The sequence below is a fragment of the Panthera tigris genome, chromosome C1 (genome assembly GCF_018350195.1).
Source record: "Panthera tigris isolate Pti1 chromosome C1, P.tigris_Pti1_mat1.1, whole genome shotgun sequence".
Classification (NCBI taxonomy): Eukaryota; Metazoa; Chordata; class Mammalia; order Carnivora; family Felidae; genus Panthera; species Panthera tigris.
In genome coordinates, this window is record NC_056667.1 from 74,816,163 (window position 1) to 74,843,276 (window position 27,114).

General features: G+C 37.3%; 1 protein-coding gene across 1 annotated transcript in view; it reads right to left on the reverse strand.

Annotated features, from left to right (window-relative positions):
- Positions 1-2,728: 2,728 nt before the first annotated feature.
- Positions 2,729-27,114, reverse strand: part of LOC102960142 (guanylate-binding protein 4) — a 45,206-nt gene continuing 20,820 nt past the window's right edge. The window contains exons 2-12 of the mRNA XM_007079153.3: positions 19,625-19,786; positions 15,323-15,518; positions 13,154-13,281; positions 11,110-11,219; positions 10,729-10,922; positions 8,700-8,945; positions 7,133-7,413; positions 5,472-5,684; positions 4,408-4,510; positions 3,875-4,068; positions 2,729-3,001 (exon numbers count right to left, since the gene is read on the reverse strand). Of these exons, the coding sequence (XP_007079215.1) occupies positions 2,783-3,001; positions 3,875-4,068; positions 4,408-4,510; positions 5,472-5,684; positions 7,133-7,413; positions 8,700-8,945; positions 10,729-10,922; positions 11,110-11,219; positions 13,154-13,281; positions 15,323-15,512 (1,878 nt within the window). The 5' untranslated portion in view covers positions 15,513-15,518; positions 19,625-19,786 and the 3' untranslated portion in view covers positions 2,729-2,782. The remainder of the gene's footprint in view (positions 3,002-3,874; positions 4,069-4,407; positions 4,511-5,471; positions 5,685-7,132; positions 7,414-8,699; positions 8,946-10,728; positions 10,923-11,109; positions 11,220-13,153; positions 13,282-15,322; positions 15,519-19,624; positions 19,787-27,114) is intronic.

The following is a 27,114-nucleotide window of genomic DNA, read 5'->3' on the forward strand; positions in this document are numbered from 1 at the left end:
GAATTTCTTTTCAATGAATGTGATGTATTTTTATAATATACATACACACATAATTACAAGGTGTTTTCTATTTTCAAAAGAATGCCAATTTTTTTCAAGAAACATTTTCTGAGTACCTTCCATGTACTGGTTTAGTGCCTTTAGACATTTATTTGTTAGACAATTATTTAATAAGCAATGACTATACATAAAACTTTGTCATATATTAGGGTTCAACTGGACACATTTGAGCTACTTATAGTATGATAGTTCTGATCGCAAAGGTTGCTAGGGATGAAGGGTTGTACCAGTCTCTGGTTTAAACAGATACCAGCAGCTTTTGATATAGTTGCTGGGTAAAAAGGATGCTTTTTCCTGGTGAACAAATAGAGGAGACAAACTATGAGAGCAGTAGATTGGAACTGGGGTAAATTACCTTATTAATGTGATAACTTACTTTTAAATACTCCAGAATAAGCAGTGTGATGTATGTGTTTATATGCTAACTCCAATTTCTGCCCTTGGAGTGATTAGTGAGCATGTGAATTGCCCTGGTCTGTAATGATCATCTTAACAGCTGGTGATTTAACACAGGAAGCACTCTTTTCTGTGGCATAACGTTTGGCTAAATAATGAAGTCTGTAGAGTTTAAACTATGCGATGGATTAGGAGAAGGGAAAGGATCTGATACCCTTGTACGAATACGACATATCATATGGCAGGGCCAGTAGCTCATGTCAGCTGTGCCTTGAAACTGCTACATCTTTTATGTTTAGACCCCAGAGATCAGATAATGTAGTTAGAACATGGTAAATTGGAGTCCTTTTGGATGGCAGCTCATGTAATTATTCAATCAACATTTTTTGAACGCTGGGTGATTATATGGTGGGCCTGTTGGGAACTAAAGATAAGATGATGAAGAAGAGTGAGTACCTGAGATCAAGAGACAGTAGGAGAGACAGCGGTAAATAGGTCAGTTTCATTTTACAATTATATAAAAAGTGCTATGGTAGGAGTGACAAGGCACAATGGCAGCATAGAGAAGGGTCACCTCATCTAGTCTCAGGAAGTCAGGAAATAGGAGACCAGAAGGAGGAACAGAGGCTAACATATAAAGAATATCAAGCAGGGTTATTTAAATAAGTGTATGTATTGTGCAAAAGCCCAGAGTCCAGATAAAACACATGAAGCTTGGAGAATCAGAAGGAATTCATTCTAGCCAGAGCAGAATTTACAGAATCTACAGAGACATGGAAAGGAATTCCATAAAAGTTGAATTGACCTCAAAGAAAAATTTCCTTTTCTTTTACCCATGTTATCAATTTGAATTGGAATTCAGAGGCTACTCCAGAAGACTTCCTAAGTGAATTTTTATCTAAAAAGAAACGAGGGGCTGGATTTTTCAGGCTTTATTGAAAAGTCCTAATGAAAACAAGATTTGGGAGCATCTCTGTGTCTTTCTAGTTCCTTGCTCTACTGAGCAGACTCTTCCTGCTTCTCCATATTTTTACAACCTAGTCTTCTGTCAAATGTGTTCTTCCTTGCAAATCATAGAGGTGAAACGGGTAGCTGACAGTTTTACTTTACATAGCTCTTATTATCAGCAGAATTGACCAACTATATTTTCTACTTACCGTTCTGCACATTTTTAATGGGGTTGTTTATCTTTTTTCACTGATTTATAAGGGCTCCTATAGCTTCATGAAATATACTCGTTGTGATAGAAGTTGTTAATTTATATTCATATTGGTATTTGTCTTCTTGCCTTGCTTTTTCTTTTCTATAAATAATTTCATTATTTTTATGTAGTTGAATATATTAATCTTTTCTTTTTAATCATCATATTCACACTGAAAAAGGACTTTTCTACCACAAAACTACTTTTTAATCTTTTACAATTTAATTTTCATTTAAAAATCTTTGATACATCTGAAATTTGCTTTGGTATGAAGTGAAAGGAAGACTTGAAATTTTTTTTCCAGATGGTTATGTAGAGTCCAAATTACACTTACAGAATATTCCTTACCCCTTCACCAATGTGAAGTGCCAAACTTATTGTATAATAAATTTCTATCTGAATTTTTACTGATGTCCAAACTTTCAACACTATTTTACTGATGTTTAAATATTCAGGTGCCAGCACCATTGTGCCATTCATTCAATATTCATTGTGCTACTTGTTGGGATGTTTTAACACACAGTTAGAGATAACTGCCTCTCATTATTTTTCTCTTTATGGAATTGCATTGGATATTTTTGCTTACAGTTTTTCAATGTATACTGTAAAACAAATTTGTCTACTTTCAAAACATTTCTGACATATTTGTTGGAATCATGTACATATATGTGTACATGTACATACATACATATACACATACGTATACATATATGTATATATGTACAGACACACACATACACCATATACGTCTTATTTACTTTGGTTCATTTTATAAATTTTTGTGTTCTTCAGTAACACTTAAAGTATATCTCTATGTAAATTTTACAAATGTCTTTATAATCTTATTCAGAATTATTTTGTTACAATGGCATTGAAAATTTAGCCTTTTCTTCCATTGTATTTTTCAACTTGGTTCCCATTTCACTAAATTATTTCATTCAGTCAAAATTAAGTTTATCTTGTATATGCCATGAGCTGATGTTTTTTGCAATCGCTTTTTATTTTTAAACTTTTGTTGTATGAAAGTGGCATGACACATGTATTTCAAAAATAAACACAGTATTACACTACTAAAACAAAAGAAGCCTCATTTTATAGTATCCTTAACAAGACATCTAAGCTTATTTAATTGTTTTCATTGAGAATTTTCCTCCCTTGACGGACTAGCCTAAAAATTTCAGGTAGTGCCACAATTAATACATTCCCAGCCACATCAATCGCCTTTGAAATCAATAACGGATCAGTTTTTTTGTTTCTTTCAATCTCTTTTTGTAGTCGATTTATCTCCTTATTCAACTCCTCGGATTTCTTTCCAAATCTTTCATTAAGCAATTCTTCTTGGACCTATAAAATGAAAAGAGTCCACTTGTGAAAATCACCATTATCAGGATTCAGCCAGCAGCAAACGTAGGTGTCTATTTTTCTGCCACTTTAGACTGCTGTTTGGAGGATATCCAATGTGTCCATACATTTTGACCTGGATAATGAGAGTATCCATGGTTTATAACATCCTAAGATGTCCTCAGCATCATCTCTCTGGGGGTGGGTAGGTGTTGGGCCTAGATCAGACATGAGAACTTTCCCCATAACGCATTCTAGCCCAAACAATGCTCTTTGGGTAGGAATACAGTTTTAATTCTAATTAATTCTCAGTTCTATTTGAGGTTGCATGGCCACAATCATCTAATAAAACATGGTAACTACTGACTCTGTACAGAATATTGCTTATCAAGCTGCAGGTTGGACCAAGGAAAGATTTTCCTCTATGTTTTATAATAATCCCAGGATATTCAGACAGATCTGGAAAAAAATGCAGCAAGTTTTGGAGCCTTTTCATTTCATATCAGACCTAATTGGATACTTTCAAGACAAAAAAAAATCTATTTCTGATCTCTCTGATGGTTGTATCAAGAATCCTAAGGACTATAGGACTAGAAGGCAAAGACCCTACTCAATTGGGGTTCACAAGACCATTCCATAACCACTCCAAATAGCAAACCATTCCTCAAGGGGTGTTATTTGTATACTCGAAAGTCTAGCACTATGGAAGGGGCAGATGTATTATGGCTTTAAGGGTTACAGCAGGATCCACATGGACTGAGGCAGTTAGTAAATCACATGCCATTTGTGTTTCACTCTTGGATCATGACTTTGCTTAAAATTTTGTCCTTCTCTTCCTGAGGAGTGAGGATCTGCCCAAATCCAGGCCAGACTTACCTTCAGATAATGTTTCAACATCCTTTCCAGCATTTCCTGAACGTTTTCTTTTTCCTTCTTTATCTTCTCTTCCAGCTGGCTTAGGTTTTCCTTGAGGCTCCTCTCTTGAGCCTCCATTTTTTGCTGTTGTTCATTTTCTTTCTGTTTTAGCTGCTCCTGTTCCTTCTCAGAGGCCTCCCTTTTGGCCTGCTCCACTGCCCCATGAAAGTTTTTAAAGGGAATAAAATAACAGGTCAGGTCTGACCCTCCTGAGCTTAGAGACTAAACTGACTTTGCAAAGGTGACTGGGAAATGTGTAATTTCACCAGATGGCCACACCATTGACAGGTTTCTCACTTTGAAGTTAGAGACTCTGCCTGGCTGGCTGATGTACAACTACCACTTGTCTTGTTATTTTCAGAATTGATTGAACAGAGCATGTTTTCTGTGGTAGAAGAGGAAACTCCTTGTTGCAAGAAGGTCTTTGGTCAGATCTGTCAGTGGGCACTGCAGGAATCTACCCATCCCGCTGTGAGTTGAGCCCTCCCCTGTACCTGCTTTGGCCATGTCCCCAGCAGTGAGGGCTTTGTCTAAATGCATGATGGATTCCTCTACTGCTGCCTGTGACTGTAGGAAGTTCTGGAGGATCTCATTTGCCTGAGGAACCAACCAACAAGGAGCAAATACATGTCAGGCAACAAAGATCTTGTCTCTGGTTGCAGAAATAATTGTTCAACAAAACCTCAAATGTGGCCCAGTAAATTGTGTATCCCTGAGTGATTCCCTTCCTTCTATGTCCACAGCATAAATTCTAATCTATTTATGAGAATGGAAAAACTCCATCATAGTCTTCTTAGTTCTTGAGACCCTTTTTTAACTGATGCCCACCCCCAAGCCCCACCATGGGTTACAGCCAACCAGACTCCTGATTCTACAAACATATTAAAACTTTGTTCATATGTATTTGGACATTCTTTTCTTCTTCCTGGAAGCTCTTCTAGCTTTTCTTAATAAAGCTAACATCTATGAATACTTCATCTTAAACTTCTAGGAGCAACCTTCTGTAATGTTTCCTAAGCTGCCATCTGAGCTTTGAATGGCCACCAAGATACTGATTTGCCCTACCAGCTCTACCACTTACTGTGGCATGGGCTTAGGCAATTTATTAACTTCTCTGTGCATCACATTTCTCAAGTGTATAATGTAGATGGTAGTATACCTAATTCACAATATTACTCTGATGATTAAATTAATAACCCAACAAAAGCACCTAAAGACCATGTGTGGTAGAGAGAGTCAGTGTTCAATGTGTTAACCATTATTATCATCATTACCATTATCATTAGTCTATTAGCATACCAGTATAACCTTTATCATACCCTATCCTGTTCACTATTTGTATCTCTGGTAAAATCAGCATCTTGGGAGCAAAGTTGTGTCTCTAATATTTGTATTCCCCAGGGACTTAGCACAAATATTATCATATGCTCCATAGGGAATTATTGCCTTGCTCTTGTTTTTCCCCATAATTGGTACTAGGGTCTTAGATATTCAGAAGGTGCAACAAAGGCCACCTGACTCCATTCTACTGTTCAACCTCTTTCCCTTTATTCCTTACCTTAACTCCTTTCCTGTGTACCTCTTTATAACCAAGTTCAACATTTCTCTTTGCTTTTAAGTACAGATCATATCCTCCAGAAACAGAGAAAGTTCCTTTTGAAATGCTTTCCTTCAGAGGCTCTGAAAGCTGCTCCATTGCAGCCTGACAATATTTGAAAGATACATCTTCATTTTGCATCAAGAAACCATCCTTCTTTTTCTCTATGGTGTCCTGCCAGGGAAATGTAGAGAAATCCAATGGGAAGAAGCTGTTAGGAGGGAAAGTTCAACTGTCATCCTTTTAGAAAAAGCATCCTGATTACCTAAGAGTACAATGAAACATGGGACAGACCAGGAGTCAAGAGACTTTTAGCCCTAGTTCTGACCAGTTCTCTGTGTGACCTGTGGAAAGTCCCTTTACTTCCCTGGGGTTGGAAGACATGAACTCCATGGTTCCTTCTGCTGTAGTATGATTAACAGTGACCCAATCATCAACAATGAGCAATAGGAAGTTGAATTGTGGCTAGAAGTAGAGTTTCCTCAGAGAGTTTGGGTTGTTATGGATGAAAATGTACATCCCCCTGCCCTCCAAACAATCATCTGGTAATGACTAAAGTGTATTCTGAGCAGACTTTGGAACTCTCCATGAATTCTTTTAACAAGAATTTGAGTGTGTAAAGAGGAAAAAATAAACATTTCCCCTGCTCTTGAAAATTACAATACAGCTGACTTTCTGGCATTTTCTCAATACGAACAAAGAGATTTTTTTCACCGTAGGGTGGTCATAGACTGAAAGACAAACTTCCAGAAAGATGCCAATGGTAATTAATTGTCCCCAGGAATTAAACTCTCCTCCAAGATTTCCTTCTTCTGATGTATACCCCTTGCATGGTCCTGGAGCCTATGAATTTGCTGAATTTTATTCCAGTGGTTAGATATTACATGGTACAAGTTAACTTTAAGAAATGGAGATTACTAGAGGGTAGGATTGGAGAAAGCTTAGATAAGACCATATATTCTTTTAAAGCAGAGAGTTCTCCCAAGCTCTTGGTAGAAGAGGAAGTCAAAAAAACTAAAATATGAAAAGAATTTTATGTGTCATTGTTGTCCTGAAGATGAAAGGAGAACATGGAGATGTACAAAAAATGCTTCTAGGAGCTGGAGGCACCCCCTGTCTGAAAGCCAACAAAAAAGGGAACATGAATCCTACAACCAAAAGGAAGGGGATTCAGTCAGCAGCCTGAAGGAACTTGGAGCCACTCCAGAGCCTGCAGCTGAGAACTCATTTTGGCCAACATCTTGTTTTTAGTCTGTGACACTCTGAGCAGAGGATGGCGCCATCCTATGCCTATGTTCTGACCTACAGAATGGTAAGCTTATGCATGTATATTATATATGTATTATATATATTATATATGAATAATATATATATACAAATATATATTTATTATTACAGTGTGCTAAATTAATGGTAATTTTCAAATGTAGCAATAGAAAATTAATAGAATGCCCATCTTTTAGTAGAAAGGTGACTAGTAACCCTGTAGTGCCCTGTCACTCACAAGAACCCAGGTTCCATCCACCATGAGAGGTAGAAGAGCTGCGGAGTCAAAAAAATGTACTGTAAGCATTCATCCAGAAGGGTAGGAATTAGGAAGGATAAATGCTAAGACACACTACCACAAGCTTTTTCTGGAAAGACCGCTTGTCATCCTTAAAGGAATGCTCCATGAAGACTGCAATGGCTTCCCTCTCGCAGTCTGTATGCACATCCAGCAGCTCCTGGAGCGTGTCTGTGGGGAAGCTCACTCGTTGGGCCATCTGCTCGCTGTAGTGGTCGGCTGCCTTCTGCACGGCCACTGAGTTCTCACGCTGGGCAAGAGCTGTCACCACGTTCTCCAAGCAAGGAACTTCTCCCGTCTTGATGGCATCCACATAGGCTTTCAACAGAGTCCCCAGCCCTGAATAAGGCAGGAAATTTGAGGATAAATAGCGAGGTCTTAATCATTGGCTTCCAGTTTTTATGGAGCATCATCCTGAGATCACAAAAACCCCACCTTATTTAGAAACAAACTTTATTTTCTTCTTTGGGAATCTATTTCTTTCTAACAACATTGTTTTCCTATTCTTTCTTTTATTGTTCTCCATTTCTTCATATTATAATTTAAATGATCAATTACAGGAGCGCCTGTGTGGCTCAGTCATTTGAGCATCCAATTTTGGCTGAGGACATGATCTTGTAGCTCATGGGTTCAAGCTCTGGGCAGGGTTCTGTGCTGACAGCTTGGAGCCTGGAGCCTGCTTCGGATTCTGCATCTCCATCTCTCTCTGCCCCTTCCCCGCTCGCGCTCTGTCTCTCTCTCTCTCTCTCTCTCTCTCTCTCTCTCTCAAAAATAAACATTAAAACAATTTGTTTAATAATTGATTAATTGCAATTAATATGCTCATGGGTCACTGGAAAATAGTTTCCCATTCAATGAGAATAAAAAGGAATAGATTATACAGGTGAAGTAGTATATACAAACAAGACCAGCTACATAATTTGTGTGGCCCAGGACAAAATGAAAATGTGGGCTCCTAGTTGAAAATGATCAAGAATTCAAAACACGGATAGATGGGTGCCTGGGTGGCTCAGCTGGTGAAGCAATCGACTCTTGATTTCCACTCAGATCATGATCTCATGGTTTGAGTTGAAGCCCCAGATCAAACTCTGCGCTGACAGCTTAGAATTCTCTCTCCCAAAATAAATAAGGAAACTTAAAACAAAACACACAGAGAGTATTGGCTCATCTCTGCACAAGGTATTACCGGACTGTATAAGTCACATGACCATGAAGCCGGCCCTGCATATAAGACTATACATAATTTTCTTTGTCAATGGGCTTGCCGGAACTTATATCTTCCTATTCATGATCTGACTCATGTAAGTTTACAAAATATCTACTATATCCTTAAAGACCAGAAGATATCGCATAGGATTTCTCAATCTGCAGATGTCCTCTCTTTAACTCTGTCTTGCCTTTTTATAATTAGTGAATTAGGGTTTTGAGATATATTAAGTCTCAGCAAACCCTCACATAGGGAGACTAATTAAGAAACATGTATGGATACCTTTTCATGGCATGAATATCTGCTTCCCCATCATTACACGCAGATGTCAACAAAATTACTGCCAAACTCAGAGTATACTCAAAGCTCCACCACGCACACTGATACAGAGACATGCTGTGGGACAAAGGTGACTCACGGTTCCCAGTGACAATGATTCCCTCTCGTAGGGTCTTGGTCTTTGTATGAGTGAAAATATAGGTGCAGAATTTGTTTGATTGCTCCCGGAAACTACTGTCCAGCTGGTCTTCTGGCACGTTCTCAATATGGGCTAAGAGATTTTTGTCATTTGTAGGCCGGTCAAAGATGAAGCACTTCCGTTTTGGAAAGAACTGTCTGATACACTCTCTGGGAATGTTGGAATTTTGGATTTTGGGATTTGTGCCTGCAAAGGTGGAAAAAAGGTGATCACTGAATGGCAGCCTTCAGGTAGAGGAGTGAGGACTTCATTTCCAGGAATTTTTCCATCATTGCAGCTCCTGTGTCTGTAAATCTCCTTTCATCCAATCATTTCTAACCAACCTGGGCCATCACCACAGGTATGGAAAATCCATTTCTGCATGGAGCAGAGTCAAGAAAATACTATGGGAGAAGAAAGAAAGGCATGAGGCTCAACTGAACAAACTTATAATTGGTTTCCTTAGCATTGGTATGGAGTTTAGTGGTTTAAGTATTTATAAAATGTTTATCAAATGACTGATGAATGAACAAAAGTAGTGAAAATTCCTAAAATAAAGTAATGCCAGAAAGAAGAGTAAGACATTGTTTGTGAAAATAACAGGAGATGGACAAATAATACCAAGGGAAGAAAAAAATTTCTAAAATTCAGAGTAAAAAAAAATCACACTAAAAAAATATGTTTGGAGCTCTTTTAGTGGAAGTGTCCACGTGGTAAGGTTAACCTGCAGGTAATTTGGAGGTCTTAACACTATATCAGGCTAGATCTGACTTGGAAGTACTTCATAGAATGATTTTGGGGGATATATAAGATGTTCAATAAAATTTTTTTGGAAAAATGAATACATGAATGATTAAATAAAAACTTGTATTATTTCCAGGTGCCATCAATTATTCACTCTGCTAAAATAAAGTAAAAATAAAATGCAAGTAAAATTAACATGTAGTGAATTAATGATATTAAAATGGTAACATAATGTACAAGACCGTAAGAAAGAAGAAAGTGAAATCATGTGACAGATAGATGTGGATCTGAAAGTCTTACTAGAAGGACATCTTTTTTTTTTTTTTTTCTGGACTCTTAATGTGTAAATATCCTTTCTCTGAAATTTGTAACTGTCCAGGCACTAGTAAAGTATTCATAGAATATTTCATAGAAACATGAAATATATTTTTAAAATACGGTCATTTAAATATGGTATATACATAGTAGAATACTATTTAGTCTCAGAGAGGAAGAAATTCTAACACCTGCTACAGCATGAATGAATCTTGAGGACATTATGGTTACTGAAATAAGCCAGTCACAAAAAGATAAGTAGTGTATGATTCCATTTCTATGAGGTACCTAGATGGAGACAGAGAGTAGAATGGTGGTTGCCAAGGGCTGTGGGTAAGGGGTATCAGGGAGTTAGTGTTTAGCAGGTACAACTTTGGATGGGGAATATAAAAAGTTTGCGGAGTTGGTGGGTGGTGATGCTTGTACAACAATGTGAATGCATTTATTGCCACAGAAGTATAAGCTCAAAAATGGTTAAGATGGTAAATTTTATGTTTTGTATATTTTTCCATAACAAACAATTTATGTCCGTTTATTTCTTGTGATTCAATGTTCACCAACTTCTAATCTGATGAGCTATTTTTGTCAGTATGAAACAAGAGGAGCACATAAAAGGAACACGAGTATGTGGGCCTTAGGAAGCTGCAGCACTGTAACCTAGAAAAATGTCTCACAACACCCATTTGGTCTAAAATCATTTGGTTCCACAGTGGTCCTTAAATTTCCTCAGCGAGCTTACTCCAGCAGCTGGAGTTTTGCAGCTAATAACCTATGAAAAACAATCACCACACATCATTCACCAATCACCCCTCACTAATAGACTATATCTCGAACCAAGGGCAAACAAAATTTGATTTCAAGTCCTGAAGGACAGGGCTTAGTTGCTCCCACTCCCTCTGGAACCTCCATCACCCATGCCATGCTCTGAGACCTGGAATTAGCTTCAAGGCATCCTCCAGGTACTCATCTTCAGTGATTGAGGATTCATCTATCTTCAACTCCAGAGTGAAATCCCGGACAGTCCAAACAAAGTCCGGAAAGAAACTCACAAACTCGGTGGAGTCCTCTACTTCATCAGGTGTTGAGGATTTTGCCCTGATGAGCTGCGTTAGTTCAGCCACGTAGCTGAGAATTCAGCTAAGGAAGGAGAAATGATTTATACCACAATTTCCAGGTCTTATAAAAACAAATTTTATAAACATTAACTTATTTCCCATGTCCCTTCTCCTCAACCAGACAATTAAGATGACAGTCTCTGTTGCCATTCCTGTAAACTCAATAAAACGTGGTGGTTTGGTCCCTGGAAGGATACTGCAGCTGCTCCAGGGCCTGGTGGTTGATGGTGCCTATGCTGTTGTAGATCAAGGTGCTGCTCAGAAGCACAGTCAGGGCAAAGATCCATGAGTCATTCTTAGGGTTGACCTGGAAAGCACATTAGAGCAAAAGACTAAAGAGTCTCCCCTTCATTTACTTGTTAACATTTCCATTCATTAACACAGTGACTAGAACACAGTAGATATATGCCAATAAGCAGGAAATTATTCCTACAGCAAACTTTATGCGTCATGGACAACATTAAAAACACAATGTCATTCAGTTAAATTCAACAACTATTCATCGGTTGTCTTCTAAATGTCAGGCAATACATTTGGTTGGGTGGACACAACCACCCATATGATAGTCGTTGCCCTCAAGAAGTTGACTTTCTGGGTTGGTCAACCAATGAGTAAACATACAACCAAGAAACGTTAACCAAGTTAATGATCTCTGCCAGGAGTAGAACCAGAAGCCTAAAATGTAAAAGGAAAAGGGGTAAAAACCAAAAACGTAAAAAAGAAAAGTGCCCCGCAAATTCTGAGCAAGAGATTACATCTGACTGAAATGATGGCAGTGGGTAAAAAAAAATAGGTGGGTTTTAAAGAAATGATGCAGTGTGGATTTGTGGAAATGAAAAGATCATGGGAGGACCAACACAAGCCAAGTCGGAATTAAAAAGCACAATCATATAAATGTATTATAGAATTACTCCATTTGGCTGAAGCAATGTATAAATGTGTGAGAATAGATGACAAGACTGGGAAGGAGATTCAAGACAAGATGGGAGGGGCATTGAAGGCCAGGAAAACAGAATTAGACACTACCTAAATCTAAATTTAGTGAGTTGTTCTCTATTGCCACCAGTTATTAATAATATGGTATGTTTGGGTCCCTTAAACAAGTGTAATTAGATAAAAAGAAACAAGTTTTGGCCAAAATATAATATATTTCACCATCAAGAGTCCCTCTTCATTTTTTGGGTGGGGGGTGGTAATTAGAGTAGATCTAACTCACTAGGAATTAAGTTGCAGGGCCCTTGAATGGTAAGTAACAAGTTGGTACTTTTGTTCTTTTTTCTTAGTTTGAGAAGTTGCTGGTACATTCAAAGAAGGGATAAACTTGTTAAAATCCAAACATATGGTGAGATGAATTCATGAGGCTTGATAGGTTTTGTTTTAGTTTCTCTTCTGTTTTTATTTTACACTTTATTTTATATTGAGGACTTTAAAACTTAAAGTTTTAAAACATTCAGAATTTCTAAGTCTCTACTTTATTTTTTGAGGGGCAGTATCAGAATCAACCCATCTTCTGCTGCTACAATGTAGACTCAGACTTATATGAAGTAAGGAGAAACTACTGATTGTGCCTAATACTGGGAAGACAACACGCCTACAAGTATCCTGTTTACAATATTTTCTATTGGTCAAGATCATGCTTTTTAGAAGTCAGTGAAGAAACTTAGACTAAAATCATTATGGATGTTCTTGGAACAGCCAAAGCTTTTCTGGAGTTTATTTAAATATATTACTTTGTTCAAACCTATTTTTGAGGCTACTATAATCAAACTCACCAATCCATACAATTTAACTGGTAGTCCCATTGACCTGATGGGTTACACTTCAGTCAGTTTTCGTGTTATTTCACCAGGAAAGTTGAAATCTAATCCCTACCCACTACGAGGTTGCATCCATGGCACCTTGTACTGATTGTACTAAGTACTTGAGGTCTCCCCGCTAACCTCTGGGTCTTTACTTTCTTCCCTGCTGTGTCTGTAGTACTTAGCAGAGAGGCCTGGATGTAGCTACTCAAAAGTGTTTATTAAATTGTGTCATTAACCCTGGTGTTAAAAGTAAGATGAATATCTTAACTCAAAATATCAAAATATTTGTGCTCTCAAGGAAAAAAGTTCAAGATAAGAGAATTTAACCTCATTATCTATAATTTGCACTTGCTATTTGTAGGAATAGGTCACAGAAGTGGAATTGAGGTAGTGAATTAATAGGCAAGAGCAAGGAAGTTTACTCAACTTTCTTCCTTACCTTTTTCACATCCCCCAGGCCCTCAGTGTCTAGAAGGACAAGGATGTGGTTCTTCTTGGAGGAGTGGGGCACACACCACATCCAGATGCCCTTGGTTTCAGATCTCACTGTGGCGTTCATGCGGAAACCTGTGAGGGAGGAGTTAACAACATACAGGGACAGTAGATAGTTCAGGTTCCCCAGGAGCTACAGTGGTGAAACTTATAAATGTCTTCCATTTCAGGGTCCAGCAGGGAAAGGAGTTTCTTCCATTTCAGTGACAATCTACTGTTTACAGACATTAAGGATTTTCTGAGGAAACACTTTGGGCCCCCTATTCATCTTGTACCTGTATAGGCTCAAATAGGTCATAGGACAGATTAATGTAAACTCTACTAACCTGTGTAGTTTTAGCTGACCCTTAAAAGGAAAAAAAACTTTATTGCACTGAAAAAAATAAGAAATACAAGCAGCAAATAAATATATGAAAAGGTTCTCAAACTGATTCATAGTGAGACATAGACTATGTGACTATATAGTCACAAGGTTAGCAAAAGCCAAAATGTCTAACATTACGAAATGGTGATAAGGATGTGGGAAAATCTCAGTGACTGCTAACAGTCATGTAAATTGTACATAAAAGTTAAAAAGCTGTTTGATACTGTCCAGAATGGCTGAAAACACAGATAGCCTGTCACCCTGTGAGTCCAATTCTGGGTATAATCAACGGGGGAAGGTTGAGTAAGTGTGTACTGGAATTTAAGTACAAAACCATTTATGATAGTTGAATTCATAAACAAGAAAATCTGGGACCAATCTCAACATTCATTAATAATAAATGGAGAAACAAATTCTGATATCTTCATATGATTGTACACTATGCAGCAGTTAGAAATAAATTACAAATACATACAAGAAAAACAACACACAAAAGAATACACATGGTACAATTTCATTTATATAAACTTTAAAAGCAGACCAAATTAAACTTTTTTGAAATGCATAGACTATAAAACCATTTCTTTCTTTCTTTCTTTCTTTTTTTTTTTTTAGAGAGAGAGCGCGCACGCACACGAACAGGATAGAGGTGCAGAGAGAGAGAGAGAGAGAGAGAGAGGGTTCAGCACACAGCCTGACGCAGTGCTCTATCTCATGACCTTGGTATCACGACCTGAGCCAAAATCAGTAGTTGGACAGTCAACTGACCAAGCCACCCAGGTGCCCCTGAAACCATCTTTAAAAAGCAAAGAAGTGCCATCAAAATTAAAAATACTGGTGAGCACAGATAAGAGTGTGAGAGGGTGTGATTTGGGCTTTGAGTGTTGGTAATATTAAATTTCTTTACCTGATCAGGTGACCATCTTACATTTAATAACTTTATAGTACATGTATGTTTTACAAAATTTTCTGGGCATATTACAGTTTTCACATTAGAAAACACTGAATACAGAAAGAGAGGGAGCACAATTTATCAAACTTTTGTTATGAAATGGAAGAAAAAATTTAATCTTAGCTCCCTTGAGATTTGGGAATAACAGGTTCTTCCTTCCTCCCTCCCTCCTTCATTCCTTCCTTCCTCTTTTTTTCTATCTCTTTTATTTAAAAAAAATTTTTTTTAAAACAATTTAACGTTTTTTTTATTTTTATTTTTGAGACAGGGAGAGACAGAGCATGAACAGGGGAGGGTCAGAGAGAGGGAGACACAGAATCTGAAACAGTCTCCAGGCTGTCAGCACAGAGCCTGATGCGGGGCTTGAACTCATGGACCGTGAGATCATGACCTGAGCCGAAGTCGGCCGCTCAACCGACTGAGCCACCCAGGCGCCCCTTTTTCTATCTCTTTTAAAAAGAAGACACAATAAACTAAAATTTTATGCTGCTGGGAATGGCCCTGTAATTTGGGCAAAAGTGACACAAAAGAAAGAAAGGGAATCACGACAGGAGCTGAGCTGATGAGAGTGGATGGGTTCCAGAGAACAAGCAGGGTTGGAGACTCTTCTTTTTTACTAGATACAAGAGTAAGATTTTGTGGATAGATAGGGTTAGGTTGTAAATTTGATGGTGAGAATTAGAATTTTTCTTCAGTGGGAAGGGTTAGGCTCTTCCTTGAGACGACACTAGAGGAGGCCTGAACAGCCTGTTATATTGATGGTTCCAAGCAAATGGCCCTGGTCCCAGGACAACACTCACCATGGTTCTGTCCTGCCAGGCGGTTCATCAGGTAGGATTTTCCTGTCCGAGACAGCCCTGCAATGCCCACCACCACCACAGGCTGAGATATCTTGTCAAGAATCTCTAGTGCTTCTGGATTCACCACCAGCTCCTCTTCCTTGTTTTTTATCAGGCAAATGGGGGCTTCCATGGTGAGTTCAGATGCCATGGTGACCTGTAATCCAGAAGAACTGTTCAACATAACACAAGATCCTGAAGATCACCTCTAAATCACCTCTATTCAGAGGTGATCTAGATCACCTCTAAAAACACAAGATCACCTCTAAAAAATTTTTTTTGTTTAACGTTTATTTATTTTTGAGACAGAGAGAGACAGAACATGAACGAGGGAGGGTCAGAGAGACAGAGACACACAGATTCTGAAACAGGCTCCAAGCTGTCAGCACAGCGCCCACCATGGGGCTTGAACTCACGGACCACGAGATCATGACCTGAGCCGAAGTGGGATGCTAAACCGACTGAGCCACCCAGGCGCCCCGTGAAGTCACCTCTAATGGTTGTACAAATTACACACATATCAACTTTCTGCTTATGGAATATAGACATCATTCCTAAGGGAAAAGTGTGTACCCTAGTTAGTGCCTTAAGGCTTGGTACAGAAAACCTGTATCTATTATCTTAATTGTTCTTAAAGTGAATCCTAAAATAATCATATCCAAGAGATGCATAAAATGAACAGAATGAAGAAAGCAAAGGACTGATGATAGAGTCCTGAGAAAACCAACATTTTGGGGGTAAGGCAGAATGAGACACGAAGGAAATGAGAAGAGTGGTCATAGAGTTTCTAAGAATTCCAGGACAATACAGTGGCTCATCAATTCTGCAAATATTTATTGAGTATCTACTGTATGCTGCACTGTTCTAGGTGCTCAGTATCCAGAAATGAACAAAATGGATAAGATTCTTGCCTCGTGGAGCTCCAGTCTAGTAGGGGCAGTCAGGTAATTAACAAAACAAATGAGAAAAGATCTACATGTGTTAGATGATGGTAAGTGGTCTGGAGAAGAGTAAGCAGGAGATGAAATACACGGCAATAGATAGGGTTATTGGGGGTTGAATTATACACAAAATATTCTGAGAAAGAGAAAATGAAGGTGAACAGTGCCCATGATAAGGATAGATTTAGTGAAAGGAAGAGGACAGGAGGTAGATTGGTTGGGGGAGTGAGCGTAGAAGAAGGGAAAAGAAATAATGCAGCTTGTCTCAATATCCAAAACCTTTATACACAGTGCTTAAAGAAATATATGGGTCCAGGGGTTCCTGGGTGGCTCTGTTGGTGATAAGCGTCAGACTCTTAGGACTTATGAGATCGAGCCCTATATTGGGCTCTGAGCTGACAGTGAGAAGCCTGCTTGGGATTCTCAATCTCTCTCTCTGTCCCTCTCCTGCTCATTCTCAAAAGAAAGAAAGAAAGAAAGAAAGAAAGAAAGAAAGAAAGAAAGAAAGAAAGAAAGAAAGAAAGAAAGAGAAAGAAAGAAAGAAAGAAAGAAAGAAAGAAAGAAAGAAAGAAAGAAAGAAAGATTAAAAAAGGAAATATATGGGGCCAGGATTCATTCATGTACTGAAAAACACTTCTCGTTTATAAGTTTACAGCAAAGAGAGCCAGTTGTGAGGATGTTTGAGGATCTTCCCGGATCTGACAGAGCTCCACATCTGAGCTAGACTCTGCTTTGATTGTTGTCATCTAAATGAATGGAACATTTCATCATACCAAAAGATAGAGACCATCCAAAGAACATTTACTGTGCCTTTATTCTAAGATAACGCTAAGCAACATTCACATGTCTCCACACTGGTTCCAGTCCTCTGCCTAAGGTGGGGTTACTTGAATAGTCATTTAGGCAGTACGGGACCCAAAGTGGTTGGAGGTCTCATGCAAAAAGGTGCCCCTAAAAGGGCATGCCCTCAAGTAAAGTAAATGCTCATTAGGCACAATTGGACACCTCCTTCAGGAGACAGAAGTGAGCTCACCACTCCTGTATCATTATAGGTGAGTATGGATAATATGATCCAGTATAGTTTGGGACAGGTGGTAACACGCAATTACAAATTTCTTAGCTAATTCGAGATATTAATTGAAATAGCAGTCTGCAACTAAGGATAATTTCTGGATAAAGAATGCATCCTTAAATAACTTTTCAATATTATATTTACTCTCCACATTTGGGGGGAATAGAAAATATTGTCCATTTGTTTCTTATGAGAAACAAAAATGATTAATTACATGGCAAATATCCATGAATTTTTGGGCCCATAAAAGGGATTTGTCAAAGGTGTTGATGACAGAGGGGGAGATGTAGAGTAGAAGTAAAATTAGACCAAGAGCAAGGAGATAAAGATTGAGACAGACAGACAGACAGACAGACAGAGAAAGAGAGATTGTTTGAAGATCCTGGAAAGAAATGGATGACTGATAAGTTAAAGAGAGACAGCATCATACTGTTTGTTTGGGGCTCAACTGCCTGGGCTCAAACACTGGATTCATACTTTCCAAGCTGAGTGATTACTGGAAAGATATCTCTCTGTCTCCTTTTTTTTCATCTGTGAAATGGGAATTCTTATAATAACTAAATTGTAGGGCCACTAGAATAAAAAGTATCCCAGATTGCATACATATGAACCACTTAAAATTATATTTGATACGTAATAATGCTATGTAAGTATTGCTTAAAAAATAAGTATTGAAGGAGGCAGGAAGGGTGAAATTCCAAAAGAAGGCAAAGAATTGGTTTGGGTAGAAATGGTGACAACTCCTTCCCACAAGTTAAAGCTGGTATGAAGGAAGGAAGGATTATCACAAACAAACTATCCCATGAGAAGTATGAGCTGGCAGAATCAGACCCCACAGGAACCACAGCCAAGGAGGGCACTGTGGAGAGTGTTAGGCAGGGGCAACCCAGAGACACCTGGGATGTCACAGTACAGATTCTGGAGGGAGACTGCTATGAATTAACACCTAGAGCTCTAGTCATCTATTGCCTGGACACCTTGAAAAAGGAACTCGCCTCGGTAAATTACAACTTTCTTATCAGTGTTATGGGTAAAACGGTAATTCCTGGTTAATTCATTACTGTCTGGATCAATGACAAAACCTCTCAATACATTAAATTTTCCACAATTAATGTACTGTTTCAATAATGAGCCTGTGAAGCCACAGAATAGTGAGACAAGTTCTGTGTCAATAGGATTCTGTAAACTGGAAATTACCAAGGAGTAAGAGGGTAACTATAATATTTTTTGGTAAAAAATTCAACCTGATTCTCATGAGACTTCTTCTATGGTTGTTCAAGGAGAAATTAGAAGTAAAACATGAGCCTTTGTAATGCCGTGTTAGGAGGAAATGTGGAGTTCTCATGGTTAATGTTATGAAAAGCTTTGGGAAAGAGATGATCTTACAAAGTGATTTTCTTTTAAAAAATGTTTAATGCAAAGCAGGACTGTGGAAGCAAGGCAAGAAGCTTTTCTCTCCAAAATAAAAAGTAGAATGAGATAGCTGTATTATATACTGATAAATGATCATTATTTTCCAAAGTTACTGACTGTAAGAGTTATCTAGAGTGATGGTTAAAAATGCTTCAAACCTGTATTTTTAATAAATACTGCAGGTTATTATTTGTGTGGATGGTGCGTTTAGAAACAGTGCGCGATGAGCAAACCATATAGTTCGGTCATACGGTTATTTTTAACAGTTGATTAACAATCGATCAGGAAGAATGTTGAATTATTTCATGTAATATAGCTTTTTGGCAACTTCAGAATATTTAGTGTAATTAATGAAAGAACAACCAACAGTCCAAAATTTAGATTTACACGGTCCCTAAGGTATGGATCATCTTTTCTCTCTGTTTTCCCAATGCCCAGCAGGGGCGCAGGCAGGACCTGTCTGAAAAAGGGCGTTGGGAAGGGAGTGGGCGAGTCTACGCCGCACCTCTGTGACTGGGTCGGGGTTTGGTCCCTCAGTCTAAGAAAGGACTTCAATCCCCCTTTCTAAAGATGCAGTCGGATGCAGTCCTTCCATGCAGGGCTTTTGGTGCAAACCCGGGTGGGTGCCAGAAGAGGGGCAGCGCATCCCGGGGACACGGTGCAGGCGCTGTCGCTTTTCAGGCAGAGCAAACCATCCCAAGGGCCACACACCGCGGAGCACCCTCGCCGTTCTTATGCTGTCTTTGCCGCCTGCCCGCGTGGGGTCTGCGCTTGGGAATTTGTTGTTGTTAGTTAATGGATTTGTGCATGGAAGACCAGGTTTAGGAGCGAACTTACCTAGGGCGGGCGCTGCGGTCAGGGACAAGTTCTCAGCTGCCCTCGCCTATCCTTTCGCGCTCCTGCAGCGTCTGCCTTCTACGGATCTGGACCGTTCTCTTTAGAAGTGAAAAGCAAACCGGATATTACAGCCATTCTTTGCAGGTTCGGGATGAAGGAGACCTGAAATCGAAACGACATGCTTAGTCGTGTTTCAACTGCGGTGGATTTTCACTTTTAGCTAAGTCAGGACTCTGGAGTGTGTGAATGAGGCGAAGCAGGAAATCCTAGAAGTAGAAGCTTCCACACCGGTCCCTCCTGTACAGTTGGCTTGGGCTTCCCTCGTCCCCCAGTAAATACAGAGCAGTAGGAGCGAATGTGAGCGAAGTAACAGTAGGTTGTGAATATTTCAACAGCCGGTTTTCGCAGCGGTACTTTGTCAGGGAACAAGTTTTTGTTTGTCTGTTTTAAGTTTTTACTTGGTTATTTCTTATCCCACTGCTTTAAAAAAAGTCTTTTTGGTATTAACGTAAGTACTTTAAAAATAATAATAAAATATGTATGTGTACGTATAAAATTGGGGGATATGTACATGTAGTTTAGAAATAATTATAGTTCAGAAATAATCACTATTATTTTAAGTCATGTTTTTCCAATTTTTTTTCCCTAGGTGGATGCAGATTTTGGGAAACTGGAGCTTATATATTTGGGAGGGGGGGGTCACTCAAATATCAGGAAAATTTCAGAAGCAGGTATTTATTTAAAACGAACAAAGAAATAAGAACAAAAAAAAAGTTAAATCTAACAAATGCTGCATTTCCCCCCCCCCCCCCCCCCCCCCCCCCCCGTTTTCAGTGTTTCTTCTATTAGGGTACTCCCTGTCATATTTGAACTTTAGTATGAGCAAGAATTCTGGAACATAACAAAATGTTCCAAATTCTGGAACATAACAAAATGTTATTAACATAACAAAATATGTTAATTTAAGGCATTCCATAGTATGGAGCTACAGGACTGGACTGTGTAACAGATTACTCTGTTTTTACAGTGTGTTGCCTTCTGGATGAATATAGACAGGAGCTGTGCCATGGAATCTGTGCGCTTTGGTTCATTGACGGCTTTCCTCTGCCTAAAACGTTCTGAGTGAATTGAAAAGATGTTAAGAGTATTAATTACGTTTTTGCTAATATGTTTGTGTGAAATCGGCTCTTTGAAAATAACATGGTAAAAACGAAGTACTAAGAGATGTTAGAGATTCATTGTTTATAACGCTATCAAAAATGGCTTCTTAAAATCACAGATTTGAATCAAGAAAGTACATGGAGTATCAGAAAACAAATTTTTAATTGTCAATTTTGAATAGATCCATTTCCTGTGATATTTGATGGAATGCAGCCAATCACATTTCTTTTTAATTGTGGTAAAAATATATATAACATAACTATCTTAACTATTTTTTAAGCGTCAAGTTCAATAGTGTTAAAGATCAGTTTCCAGAACTCTTTTCATCGCGCAAAACTATACCCATTAAACAGTAATTTCGAATTTCCCTCTCCCTCAGTCCCTGGCAACCACCATTCTACATTCTCTTTCTGTGAATTTGATTATTCTAGATACCCCATATAAACCTTGGGATTGGTTTATTTCCCTAGCATAATTTCCACATATTGTAGCATGTGAATTACCTTCCTTTTTTAGTCTGAATAATATTTTATTTCATGTATAATGCCACATTATGTTTGTCTTTTCATCCATTGATGGACATTTGGGTTGTTTACATCTCTTGGCTATTTTGAATAATATTGTGAACATGGGTGTGCAAGTCTCTTTAAAATCCTACTTTACAGAGCCTGCTTAGGATTCTCTCTCTCTCTCTCTCTCTCTCTCTCTGCCCCCTCCTTTCCCTAAATAAATAAATAAATAAATAAATAAATAAACAAACATTGAAAAAAAAGATCCTTCTTTCAAGACTTTTGTATGTATACCCAGAAATGGTATTGCTAGGTCATATAGTAATTCTTTTTTAAGGCAGTACCATACTGTTTCCCATAGTAGCTGCACCATTTTACATTCTCACCAACAGTGCACGAGGGTTCTAATTTTCCTAAATCCTTGCTAACACTTGTTATAGTCTTTTCCCCCCTGATACTAGACATCCTAACGGTGTGAGGTAAAATTGTGGTTTTGATTTGCATTTCTCTAATGATTAGGGATGTTGAGTATCCTTTCATATGCTTGTTGGCAATTTGTGTATCATCTATGGAAAAATGTGTACTCAAGTCCTTTCCCCATTTTAAAAATTGGGTTGTTTTTTGTTGTTGAGTTGTAGGAATTCTTTATATATTCTAAATGTTAACCCCTTACCAAAAATATGGTTTGCAAATATTTTCTCCCATTCTGAAAGTTGTGTTTCACTCTGTTGATTGTGTCCTTTGATGCACAGATGTTTGACTTTTTAATTTTCATATGCTATTTTTTGTCTTTGCTTTTTGTGCATTTTCAAGAAATCTTTGCCAAAGCCAATGTCATGAGGCATTTTGCTTATGTTTTCTTTTAAGAGTGTTACACTTTTAGGTTTTATGTTTATGTTTAGGTCTTTGATTCATTTTAAATTATTTTTTGTATATGGTAAGGGTCTAATTTCATACTTTTACATGTGGAAATGCAGTTTTCACAACATCATTTATTGAAAAGATTGCTCTTTTCCCATTAAATGGTATTGGCACCATTGGTGAAAATCATTTGACCATATAAGCCGGGTTTCTCTCTAGGCTCCCTCTTCTTTTCCATTGGTCTATATGTCATTATGCCAGTATCACACTGTTTTGATTACTGTGGTTTTAAAATAAATTTTGAAATCAGGAACTGTGAGACCTCCAACTTCATTGTTTCTTTTCAAGATTGTTTTGGATATTCTGTGTTCCTTGAGATTCCATGCAAATTTTAGGATGTTTATTATGCTTTGTTGTTTGTGTTTCTAATTTTGCAAAAAGTGACATTGAGATTGTGATGGGAATTGCCCTGAATGTATACATCTCTTTGGATGGTCTTGACAGTTTAACAATCCTAACTCTTGCATCAATCCATGTACACAAGATGTATTTCCATTTATTGTTGTCTTCTTTAATTTCTTTCAGCAATGTTTTGTAGTTTTTGAGTGTATACATCTTCAGTTTTCTTATTTAAGTTTATTCCTAAGAATTTATTGGTTTTGGGTGCTATTGTAAATGGAACTGTTTTCCTAACTCCCTTTACGATTTGTTCGTTATAAACTTATAAAAATGCCACTGGTTTTGAGTGTTAATTTTGTATCCCGAAACTTTGCTGAATGAATTAATTCCAACATCTTTTTTTGTGTGTGTGGAATATTTGGGGTTTTCTACATATAAGATTATATTGTCTTCAAACAGGGATAATTTTGTCTCCTCCTTTTCAATTTTAGCAGCTATTATTTGTTTTGTTTGCCTAAATGTTTGGCTAAGATTTCCAGTACTATGCTGAACAGAAGTGGCAAAAGTGAGGGTCCTTGTCTTTTTCCTGATCTTAGAGGAAAATCAGTTTTTCACCTTTGAGTATGATATTACCTGTGGGCTTTTCATATGTGGGCTTTAGTATGTCGAGGTAGTTTTCTTCTATTCCCAGTTTGTTGTGTGTTTTTATCATGAAAGGCTGTCAAATTTTGGCAAATACTTTTTGCATTAATTGATATTTTTAGGTGGTTTTCTTCCTCTTTTTGTTTATGTGGTATGTTACATTGCTTGATTTTCAAATGTGAACCACCTGTGCATTGCAGGAGTCAATCGCACTTGGCATATATTCCTCCTAATGTGCTTTTGAATTTTGTTTGATGGTATTTTGTTGAAGACCTTTGTATAAATATTCATCAGGGATATTGGTCTTTTTGAGAATAGTTGACACAAAATGTTATGTTACTTTCAGATGTATAACAGAGTGATTCAATTTCTCTGTATGTTTGATGTTTGGTTTTAATATCAGAATAATGTTAGACTTATAGAATGAGCTTGGAGATGTTCCCTCCTAATTTTTTGGAAGAGTTTGAAGAGGTTTGGTTTTACTTCTTTAAAGAATGTAATGGTATTTGGTAGTGGCCACCAGTGAAGCCATCTGGTCCTAGGCTTTTCTTCGTTGGGAGGTTTTTGTTTAATGATTCAATCTCCTTGCAAATTAGAGGTCTGTTCAGATTTTCTATTTCTTCATGATTCAGTCTTGGTGGGCCTTGTGTTTCTAGGAACTTATCCATTTCATGTGGGCTATTTAATTTGTTGGCATACAATTTTTCATTCTTTATAATCCTTATTTCTATAAAATTGGTTGTAATGTCTTTTCCTTCATTTCTGATTTTAATTGAGTCTTCTCTCCTTTTTTCTTATCTGGTTACTTTACCTAAACATTTGTCAAATTTGTTGATATTTTTGAAACCCAACTCTTGACTTTGTTGATTTTCTGTGTTTTCTATTCTCTATCTCATTTGTCTTTGCTCCCATTTTTATTACTTCCTTCTGCTAGTTTGGATTTAGTTTGTTCTTCTTTTTACAGTTTCTCAAAGTGTACAGGTAGGTGGTTAGTTTGAGATCTTCTTTATTTCTTAATGTAAGCATTTAAAGCCATAACTTTCCCTTGTTACACTTATTTTGCTGTATCTATAAGCATTGGTATGTTATGTTTTATTATTTGTTTATTTATTTATTTATTTATTTATTTATTGGTATGTTATGTTTTACTTTTCATTTGTCTCTAATTTCTCTTGTGATTTCATCTTAGGCCATTTGTTGTTTAGGTATGTGTTGTGTAGTTTCCACATGTTTGTGAATTTTCCGATTTTCCCTCAGCTGTTTATTTCTAGTTCCATTCCACTATGATCAGGACGGGTGGTATGATTTCAATAATTTTAAGTGTTTTAAGATTTATTTTGTGTCCTAACATAAGGTCTACCCTGACAATGTTCCATATGCACTTGAGAAAAATGTGCATTCTGTTGTTGGGTGTAGCGTTTATAAATGTTTGTTAGGTGCAATTGGCCTCTAATGTTGCTCAGGTCCTTCTTTCCTTATTGATCTTCTGTCTGATTATTCTATTCATTCTTGAAAGGGAGGTATTGATTCTCCTATTATTATGTAAATGTTTCTTCCTTCAATTCTGTCAGTGTTTGTTTCATATATTTAGGAGCTCGGATGTTGGGTACATACATATTCATAATTGTTATATCTTCTTGGTGAATTGATACTTTCATTATTATTTAATGTCCTTCTTTGTCTCTTGCAGTCTATTAAAGTCTTCTTTGTACATTAGTATTTACCCCTGTTTTCTTGTCTCTGCCCATTACAAAGAAGTATTATGGAATTTCCACAAGTGCCTTAGACATCCTCATCTAGCACAATACATCTAGAGAACCAGGTGTGAATGTGAACAAAATAGTGGCAGGTTGAGAAGATTTCTACAGCGTCTCTCTTGAGAGTATTTTTTGTTAGTGAGAAGGCATTTTTTAAAAAAGATTTTACCTAGTAATTTCTTTTCTCTTCCCCCCGCTTTTCAGAAGTACTCTTATTTTAATACTGCTTTTTTTCCATATGTAACAAAAAAATACATGTGTGTATATATAAGATCCCTAATTTTATACTCCAGAGATATTCATCAATATTTTGTTTCATTGTCTTCCAGTTTTCTTCTCAGCTTATATTAGGATGGATTCAGGTTTTTTGCTGGGGGGCGGGATACTTGGTAAAATAGAAAAATACAAAATTTAGAATTTAATGGTCGGTTATCATTCAAAAGCCTATGCAAAAATATCACAGACAGATGTTTTTAAGTTGTGAAATTGAACATGGCAGCTTCAAAACTTGAACCCTAGCTGGGCTAAGTACAACGACCATGTATATCTTGAGAAACGGAGGTTTGTGTTGGAGGAGGGGTGGGCACATGAGCCAAGTCCCATGAGTACAATCCTTCAGCCAACTTGATTAAAAGCTTCTCTCTGTCTCTTTTGTTTTTGCTCATGAGGCTATAAAAATGCAAATCTAGGGATGAAGAATTTCAAGCTAGTTATTTTTGCCTAAAAGATCTAAGAAGTTATTTTAATTTATTATTTTATATCTTTTAAATTTGATGTTTATATTTTATATATTTAAGTAAAATATATATTTACTTTAAAAATTATAATAATAAGGTAATAATAATTATTATTCAGCAATGGAAGAAAATTAATTTTGAGTCTTTCTTCCAGCTTTCCAGGTTTGTAATTACTGCAAAAAAAAAAAATCTCTGAAGGTTTAAATTTAAAATTATAGTCCAAGTAATAATGAGAGTATAATGTTAGTAATGAAAGAATGGTTGAATAGTTTCCTAAACTTATGGAAGTTAATGAAACAGGTTAGCTAAAGTGAAAATTTTTTCATTTTATACTACTTTAACTCCAAAAATAATGGGGTGTTTTAGGAACTGTTTATTTGATGGAAATTCTCAGACAGGAAGAGTTTCATTGTAACATCCTGCTACACCAAGCTTGGTGATAAATCTACGGATGTCCTAGCCCTTCCGAAGGAACACAAGCTTATAGTAGTTTTTGTTTAGAAATCTGTTTAATGCAATTCTGTTGCTGAGAAAAATGTGTGTGCAAAGGAATGTGGGTCCTTTAGAGACAAGATGCACAGGGCTTAAAGAATTCTAGAATCATAAAGGGTAGGCACTGTGATATTACTATAAAAATCAACTGCAAACTAAGCATGTTGGGTGTTTTTGAGCATTAAAAACCACAGCGTTTAAGCCTTTAATCCATGTTGAGTTTATTTTTGCATCTGATGTAAGGTAAGGGTCCAATTTCATTCTTCTGCATATGAATACCCAGTTTTCACATCATCATTTTATTTTATTATTTTATTTTTTAAAAACATTTATTTTGGGGGAGATCCCAAGTGGGAGAAGAGCAGAGAGATGGGTACAGAGGATCTGAAGTGGGCTCTGTGCTGACAGGCTGACATCAGTGAGCTCAATGTGGGGCTTGAACTCAGGAACCACGAGATCATGACCTAAGCCAAAATCAGATGCTCAACCAACTGAGCCACCCAGGTGCCCCCAAAACGTCATTTTAAAGGAGACTATCCTTTTCATATTGTGTGTTTTTGGTGCCTTCGTAAAAGATTAGTTGGCCTTAAACATGTGTGTTTCTTTCTGGCCTCTATATTCTGTTACATTAGTCTATATGTCTGCTTTTATGCCAGTATATATACTCTTTTTATTACTGTTAGATTTAAAATATATTTTGAAACCAGGAGATGTGATGCTTCTAGCTTAGTTCTTCTTGCTCAAGATTGCTTTGGCTATTCAGAGTCTTTTGTGACTCTACACAAATTTTAGGATAATTTTTCTATTTCTGCACAGAATGCCACTGGGATTTGAATAGGAATTGCTTTGACTATGTAGATCACTTTGGGTAGTACAGACCTTTTAACAATATTAATTCTTCCAACCCATGAATGTAGTATATATTTCCATTT